This window comes from Prionailurus bengalensis, chromosome F2 (assembly GCF_016509475.1).
Source record: "Prionailurus bengalensis isolate Pbe53 chromosome F2, Fcat_Pben_1.1_paternal_pri, whole genome shotgun sequence".
In the NCBI taxonomy this organism is placed as follows: domain Eukaryota; kingdom Metazoa; phylum Chordata; class Mammalia; order Carnivora; family Felidae; genus Prionailurus; species Prionailurus bengalensis.
The window spans coordinates 22,944,722-22,953,483 of NC_057353.1; the positions used below are offsets into that span (position 1 = coordinate 22,944,722).

Genomic DNA, 8,762 nt, shown 5'->3' on the forward strand with positions numbered 1-8,762 from the left:
CGGCTGGACCAGGTTGGTGATATGCAGTTCCCTGGGTTGCCTTTTTAAGATTCAAACTAACCAGGCTCTCCGGTGTATTGATGAGTCTGGAACTTTCAAACAGCCCAGCAATACTTGCCCAGCCCATCTTAGGTTGACAGTCATCCCCGCCCCATCCCCCACCCCCAGTCCCCTCACCATGGCAACCCGCATTCCATGTTCTATATGTCCTTTGTCTAAGTTCTTTGGTGAAAGGTTAGGTGTCCTCTCCCCAGTTAAGCCTAGCACCTTGACTTGCGCGGTAGGATCTTAGCATCAATACTTTTGCCAAATTATATTCTAAACCCTCTGCCTCCATTTCTTGACCCCAAATAGGGCTGCAAGTTTAGCCCTAGTAAAATACACGGTTTCAGGTTCGACAAACCTGAAGGTGCTCCCAAACACACTTTTCTGTTTTCATCAAGCTCCCTACTCACCTTCCTTAGCTCCTCTGGTTAAGAAAACTCAAATTAGGCCTGGAACCTATACTAGCCACACCACTTATTTGGGTGATCCTGGGGGAGGAAAAGTTAACCCCTCATCTTAAAAACGGGGACAGTGGTATACTTACCTAATGGAATAGGCTGCACATTAAAACTCACGTGGAGAATTTAAAGGGCAAGGCCTGGGACCCATCCCCCAATTAATCGGTTTTGTGATTGCAAAATGGAGACAATTGAGGGAGGATTATGTGGATTAAGTGTACACTAGCAGTCAATACGTGATCAACTGTTATTAAATGGTCTGCTCTTGAGTTTTGCTATCACATCTGCCACTGCATTGTCTCCCAACTGTTGGCTCCTGCCTGCTCTTCTATCACCAGGTGTCCAAATTCTACCTCCTTTGTGAAATTTCCCAATCTGCACAGCATGAACCATCACTTATATTCCCCTAACATGCTGTTCTATTTTCACAAACTATTATCCCTACACAATAACTCACTTTTTGAGTCCTTTACAGTAATACATATACCCATGAATCCACAATGCAGGCGCCACTCCTCTCAGCATTCATCAAGAATAACATGCCAGCAACTGGAAAATCCAAATTTTAAATTGCTATTACTTTTTGGTTTATTCATTTACTTTTAGTGTTTACTTATTTTTGAGAGAGAGTGCAAGCTGGGGAAGGAGAGAGAGAGAGAGAGAGAGAGAGAGAGAGAGAGAGAGAGAAACACAGAATGGAAAGCAGGCTCCAGGCTCTGTCAGCAGAGCTGATGCAGGGCTTGAACTCATGAACCGCGAGATCATGACCTAAGCTGAAGTCTGACACTTAATGGACTGAGCCACCCAAGCGCCCCAAAATTGCTATTACTCTTAAGAGGCTCGAGTCAATCAAAAAAGCAAAAGGCCTGCAATGCAACAGGTCTATTCTAAGTGCTAGAACAGACGGCAAACGCTCAAACCTTACAGTGGTTTCGGTACATATTCTCAAAACTTTGCGAGGCTGTGAAAAGCAACAAGAATAAATGGAAAAAGTATTGCAGGTAATAAAAAGTACTATGAAAAATACAGGGTTATATGGAGATGTGTCAGAGAAAAAACCCTTTTCCAGAACGAAAAAGAAGCAATGTACAAAGACCTGAGGGCTGAGTGTTCCAGACAGAAGATTACAAGGGCCAAGACCCTACATTAGAAGCTTGTCATTTTTGAGGAACAAGAAAAAATATAGCTACCTGCTACAAAGATCACATAGCCCTCCCAAAACACTTCCCTGGCATGATTTCTGGAACCTGCGAACACGCTGCTTAATGTAGAGACTTTGCTGATGTACTTAAATTAAGGAATTTGAGATGGAGAGATTATCCTGGATTATCTGGGTGGCACAATTTGATCACAAGGGTTCTTATAAGAGGGAGGAGGCAGAGGATCAGAGCCAGTGATGATGGAAGAATGGAAGGAGAGATTGCTTACACTTTGAAGACTGAGGCATGGCCTGCCTATAAGCCAAGAAATGCCAAGTGGTTGCTAGAAAATGGAAGAAAATGATTCTCTTCTAGCCTTCAGAGCTACGGTAGGCAGGCCTACTGACACCAATTTAGCCCAGTGAAACCAAATCTAGGTTTCTTACCCCTGAAATTGTTAAAGACAATAAATCTGAGTTTTAAGTCAAAGTTTGTAATTTGTTACAGCACCAACAGTAAACAAAAACTTAGCACCTACTCTGTCAGGTACTGGTTAGGAGGGACAAAAAGGCTGGCCTTACATGTTTTATTACCCTAGAGAAGGGAGGCACCTGTATGAAAGCAATGTTTTGGCTGGTTTGATACCAAATCTGTAATGCAAACAGTGGGGGTAGAATGTTGTCAATTTCCCCCACAGGTTGTTCCAACACCCCAAAAAGCAGATACATCTAGACATCCCTGTAGCACTTATCTCACATTACTTGCGTTGTCTACCTTGCCCATTAGACTGACACACGAGAAAGTAGAGGCCATCTCCATTTGTATGCCCCTGCGAGGTGCTCACGTTGCATAGTATTTACTTAGTACTTTTAGCCAGGAACTGCTGTAAGCATTTTACATGAACTGACATCATTAAAATCCTATGGTATTATGCACAATTTCCCCTATTTTGCTAAGAAACAGATTTATTGGCCCAAATGATTAAGTGAAGGCTGGGTATGAACCAGTTTGGCTTCAGAGCCAGCACTCAATCCAGCCAACCATGAAGGAACTTTCAAAGGTAAGTAATTTGAGGGAACACCTGCTAAAAAACCAGTGAGCACAACTAAACTTTGTGACTTGAAGAGACTGGGGTAATTAGCAGAAGATTTTTATGAAGCTGGAATGTTAAAGGGTAGAAATGCAAATTTACATTTGTGGGGTGAATTTTTGTAGGACAACCTGCTGGGCAGGACCCAGACTTTCAAAGTTTGGTTAGCCTTCTAGTGGACAGTCCCTTTTAGGTGAGGAGGTAGCTTTTTTAAGTTAGCTTTTCCAGCTGCATTTCAAGAAGTTTTAACAGTTCACAAAATCTTTTCATACCCCTTTTCTGAAGCAAGTGTTTGAGAGTTTTCTATAGTGGTATTAGACATCTGCCAACTCCTCCCTACTCAGCCTCTGGCCCCACTTTGAAAGTAATTTATATGGAGAACTGGATTTCCCAGACGGAAAACAGAAAAGTGCCTGCAGAGAACACACATACAGCCAATATACTTTGTCAGTTTTTTTAACCTACACGTTCCTATTCCTTACCAGCTTCAAAAGCTTCGCTACTTTGCGTGATGTGTCCACCATTCGTGGGCTATTAACAAATGTACCAGACTATTCATAGTGTTTACCAAGATACCCTATTTCTTGCAAAACCCTGACACACTCAAACATGTAACACTGATTTTATAAAGAATCTTCTCAATTTTTCTGAATTCACTGACCATAAACTCACTAATTCAGAGATTGCTTCCAAGTCTAGAGAATTTGAATTATTAAATATAAATACTAAGAAGTAACGATCCTAGTGCAAGTGTCAAAGGAATGAACAGGGCACCTGTTCATCACACCACTGGCACAATGAAGACTGCAAAAACTTCTTTTATTAGGTGTACTTACTTCACATGTTCTATACCGAAAACCTGCAGCTCACTAATCTGAGATATATACAATACATAAAAATGTTACTTATAAAATACCTAATCTTTTCTATTTCAAGCTTTTGCTCACTAGTTTCATTAGGAGTTCTGAGGGTGCTCCAAAATAAGTGGCATCCATGGGCAGCAATTTCATTTTTCCTTTTCTAACATATATAATGGCACTATCAGAAACTCACCTGGATAGGTGAAGATACACAGCAAAAAACAAAAAAGGAATGCAAAAGGAAAACATGTTCACACAGTACTTTATAGAAAAACCAAGCCTCAGCAGATGGAATTTCATCAACAGTATAATTCAATTTTTATTACCTTACCTATAAATCACGCACATAAGTCTATGAAACAGGCTTTCTTAGAACAGACCCATCTTGGCTAACTCAGCAGCACAACTGAAAAGTGAAAAATTAAAAAAAAAAAAAAAAAAAGTGGAAAGATTTTTTCTTTTCACAAGAGAGTTTTTAATAAACCCAAGGAATGTTTTCCACCAAAATACAAACCAGACCCTAGTTTCGTACACAAAGGCAAAACTTGGCACAGTTCATTCAATCCCTGGAGCCTGCTTGGGATTCTCTCTCAAAATAAATAAAAATTTTAAAAGTTTAAGAAAAAGACGGCTTACTCTTATCACACATCAAGATTTGTCCCAATAGTTAGACAGCAGAGTCTAGCAAAAAGTCACAACACATTTTTAATTTGAAAGTAGTCGTTTATTAACTGACCAGATTACAAAAATAATCATGGTGGATACCTGAAAGGGGGGAAAAAAAAAAACTCATTAAAGAAACCACCTTGATAGATTAGAATTAACATAAATGAGGAAATTATAAGAAAGTACTTCAATTTCCATTAAGTAGGATAAAACCCTGGGCCTTTTCTTTCCTCCATAAATGCCCTCAAAAGGAAGGAACAATCAAACCAACTGTACAGATAACATGGTTGGCTTTTTCCCCTTAAACAATATTGCTTAGAACCCAACCAAACCCTTATCAATATTTAACAGAAAAAGTAGGAGACTAACACCACTTTTACCCTTATTACTAAGTAAACTTCTATCGAGATGAAGCTACTCACCTTAGTTCATTCTTCTAATAAGCCTATTGATCTGGTCTTCCCTGTTGCCAGCATCTCCACCTTCTACAAAATGGGTGGTCTTCTTCTTCATTCCCCCTCGTGGAGAAGATAACTTGAAGGGCCATAAAAAGTTGTTTGCTTCTTTGAAACGTTTTCCAACAGTGTAGATCTCATGAATCAGATCCTCCATGCAGATGATGCCGTATTTACCTGAACATTAAGATCATTAAAAATTGCTAGCTGTTTTTACAGATTAAGATATCCAGCAAGGACAATCAGAGGCTATGATAGTTTAAAGTAAATTAAGAATAAAGCAACAAAGAAGGAAATACACGGCTGTATTTACAAATACTTAAGCCAACGAAATCTTAACTTACATCTTCCATAAACTTCTGCATTGTAGAGAACATGGGAAGATTCATTGACAGAAAAATCAACTTTGTCTAATTATCAAACCTTTCCCCAAATAGGTAGAACCTACCAAGAGATCGAGCGATCAATGTGTTATCTGTCAGGGCAATTCGCTTCTTGTTGATTTTGCCATAACCACGCTTGTAGATCAATTCATTCACTGACTTCAGGTTTGGGTACCTGATATATGAAAAACAGACATAAATGACCAAATATAATAAGGTTATCACCATCAGAACACCTCAAATGCACCTCGTCAACAGAGCCAATTTGCCAAAAAGAACTCAAAGGAAAAGACAGACTTACCCCCATGCAATATATGGTTCCACAATCCTTAGCATGTTAACTGAAGCCTTGTTGAGCTTAACAAAGGTGCCATTGAAGATCTGGCGAAGGCGAAGAAGCTGCAACACCTTTCGAACCTTTGGGCTCACACCATTGATACTGCAGTGAAAAAAAAGGACAAAATGCACTGAGCTTTAACCCAATTATTAATAGAGGATAAGAAAGTAACCATTATGATTCGGCACAACTCAAGTCCCACCTAAATAAACAGGAATTGTTACGAAGACCGCTGGCATTTCTTAGCTTATTCTAGCCCATGTCCCAACCTGCCTCTTTCACAAATAAGTGATCTTTGATACATACCTTTGACACTTCAAACTTCCCCAGGCCCTTTTACCCCATCCTACCTTTGTATTTGTCTTTGTTAGCTTCTTTTGAAAATAATATCCAGGACACTGAACAAAACTCAGATGCTCAGAGAGCTTTGGACACAGCACTTGCAACTAAACCATTAAAATACTACCCCCCCCCACCCCGTTCTAGCTATGACCAAAATATCTCTATTCCAATGTTCCAGAACCAACGCTCCCAAGAAGTTAACGGGAAGTTTTGCTGAGACTGTGTAACTTTCCCTTCAAAACCAGAATGCGGTTAAAACTGAACTTACCCTCGGATCCTGATGACAAATGCCAATTTGGGTTCAGCAGGTACGTAGAAGTTGCCAGCTTTTCTTGCCATTCTAGCCATTCGAATCTCAGTTCTGTACATCTGCCTGTATTCCTTGTGGTAATGCTTAGCTTTTTCATAAATAAGCTTCCTCCTTGCCTTTCGAAGCTGAAAACCAATGCCAGTTATTCATCTGATTCTTAGCTCCCAAATACAGTCACCACCACCCGTTCTTCAGAAGAAAGAGTAATTTCCCCTTGAAACTTTTTCCTTGTCAGAGCATGCGTTAACATTTCAACATGCAGACACTACCTCCAATTAAAAACACTTTTAAAAAGCCGATGATCCAGCTCACTGGTACAGTAGGTGAAGTCCACAAGCCTTGCTGAGAAAGAACACTCACCTATTTTCAACCCAAACACAAGGCGTCTCTTTACAAGTGCCTTAAAAAAATTTACCTACCATTTTTTGGGCAAATTTCTTTCTCAGACGCTTGATCTTCAACTCTGCGAAATTCCTTCGCTTTTTCTTGAGAGTTTCTGGCACAGCAGGAACCTTCTTTTTCTTCTCTCTGGCGTTAGCAAACAGAACTTTATTAATAGCTCCAACAGCACACAATACCGCATTACTCTTGTATTGCACAGGCTTTGCCATTTAGCAGCACTACCCTCACTGGCTCTAAACATTTCTATCTTCAGCTGCTCTAGCAGGTTATGGTGAAAAACAGAGTTTAGAGAGTTTTTATGCCGATAATCTTCGCCTTTAACACAGACCACTTCACTTAAATACACAGAATTCACAGAAAATACAATAAATTCACATCTGTCCTGACCTCCGACAACTAAAATATCCACAACAAAGTTAACACAGACTGAGAAACTACTGCAAGAAGGGGGCCTGGAATTCTCAAGAAAATTAACAAACAAACAAACACCTCCCAGCTACCACCATGGTTCAGGTCTGAAGTTCCACATGCTAAAAGCAAAGGCCTGACGACGGGGACGAGTGGGCCAAATACGAGCTAAGATGACCGCAATTCAAAGGTTCTGCACCTCCCTTGAAAGGGAATTGGAAAACTCGCCGGTCCCGTACATAGTTAGGCTTTCACATCGCGTTCCCAGTATCTCCAAAACCTCTGACCCAAGGCCATCTGCATCCTATTTTTGCCCGGCGCCTCCACCAGCGTCACAGGGCGTCACAAACACACAGACAAACGGGCAAAGGTACAGGCTACAGCCAGACCGAGGGAAAACGAGACAAAAAGTCGCTGGATTCGTGGATGGAGAAGGATTCTCGAGTGGGCGAGGAGCTACTTACTCTGCACCCTCCATGGTTCCAGCCGGAAAAAGAGGAAGTTAGCGCATGCGCGCTGTCCACTTAAAGACGACAAGCGCGAAGCCCCACAACTCAGAGGTGTCCCAGGCTAAGCCAGAAAAGAACTCGGAACTGAGAACTCGTCCTGCAGACGCAAAATTGAGAACTGCCTGATTCAGCCCCTTACGATCGACTTTCGGGTAAAATTTGTATGGGAAATACATGCACCCACTAGACTCTTTAATCAATATGACAAGAGCACAGAGTGCTGACACCTTTACTACTCGGGGTCCTAGTCTCTAGGCTGCGTTGACTGGGTACCTTCTCGTATTCCACCCAGTAATGTACGCAAATGACACGCCACACAGGCGCGAACTACAAATCCCGGCATGCCCCATTTTCACTGCATGGGGAGGGCAAGGCTTGACGGACTGTAGGCAACCACTGCAGTGGTGATTACAGCCAGGGAAAACGAGAGCCTTTTGGCCCATGTTCCGGATGGTTAGGTGCGATTCTAAGTCGCTTCCGAGACCCGGCTTTTGACGGGCTTCTCGGCTCTGCCAGCCCCAGCCATAAACCGGCACTCTACTGCCGCGCTGCCGAGGTCCTTCTATTCGTTCCGCCAGCCTGCAGGGCTGTCTTCCGCGGCGCCTGATCGCAGGGGTGACCGTCCGAGTCCCACGCTTAACCAAAGTGGCGAAATAGGGACAAGCGAGGACCCGACGGCAGGAGGAGGATGGCTCGGGCACTGCAGACCGTCAGGCCTGGCCGGCGGAGGCCGGGACACCCCAAGGCAGGGGGCGTGAGCTGTGTAGGGAGGTGCGACGAGGCTGGAGGCTGCAGCCACGGCCATGTGAGAGGGGCTGCCCCGCCGCGGTTCGGCGGACGGCTGCGGGCGGGCGGGGGGCTGGGCCGGGGGCGGGGTGCGCCCGGGGGCGGGGAGGGCCGAGCGGAGGGAGGGCCGATGCCGCCGCCGGCTCTTCCCGGTCGAGGGTTATATAGCTCGGAGCGTGGAGCCCGCTCAGAGGCGGCCGGGAGCGCTCCGACTTGCAAGCGGCGCTGCGCTGCGGAGCCCAGTGCCCAAGTGACAGCCGTGGGGAGTGCAGGGCAGGGGACACGAGACCGCGGGGGCAGCTGCAAGCCGTTGGGCAGCGGTCGACTGCGCCGAGCGAGTCGCCCCTTCCCGGCGCTCCCGCTGCCCCGCACCCCACTCTCCCACCCTCTCGCAACTTGGGTCAAGTTGACAACTCCCGAGGCGGCCGGCGGGCCCGTGCGGTCTCCGCTGCGCGCCCCTCCCCCGGGGTGAGAGGGAGCCGCCGCGCCGGCTCCGGGGACGCTCGGGCGGCGGCGGCTTGGCCATGAGGGCAGCGCGCGCCGACTAACTCGCGGCTGTCACCGCCGCTGCA

At 44.6% G+C, this 8,762-nt stretch overlaps 1 protein-coding gene across 1 annotated transcript; it reads right to left on the minus strand.

Moving 5' to 3' along the window:
• Positions 1–4,294: 4,294 nt before the first annotated feature.
• Positions 4,295–8,211, minus strand: RPL7 (ribosomal protein L7). Its single transcript, XM_043601209.1, has 7 exons — positions 7,360–8,211; positions 6,505–6,613; positions 6,044–6,210; positions 5,398–5,535; positions 5,162–5,271; positions 4,681–4,890; positions 4,295–4,357 (listed from the first exon to the last, which is right to left on the minus strand). Exons 1-6 carry the CDS (start codon positions 7,371–7,373, stop codon positions 4,682–4,684), a joined length of 747 nt encoding a protein of 248 aa, XP_043457144.1. The 5' UTR covers positions 7,374–8,211; the 3' UTR covers positions 4,295–4,357; position 4,681.
• Positions 8,212–8,762: the final 551 nt, after the last annotated feature.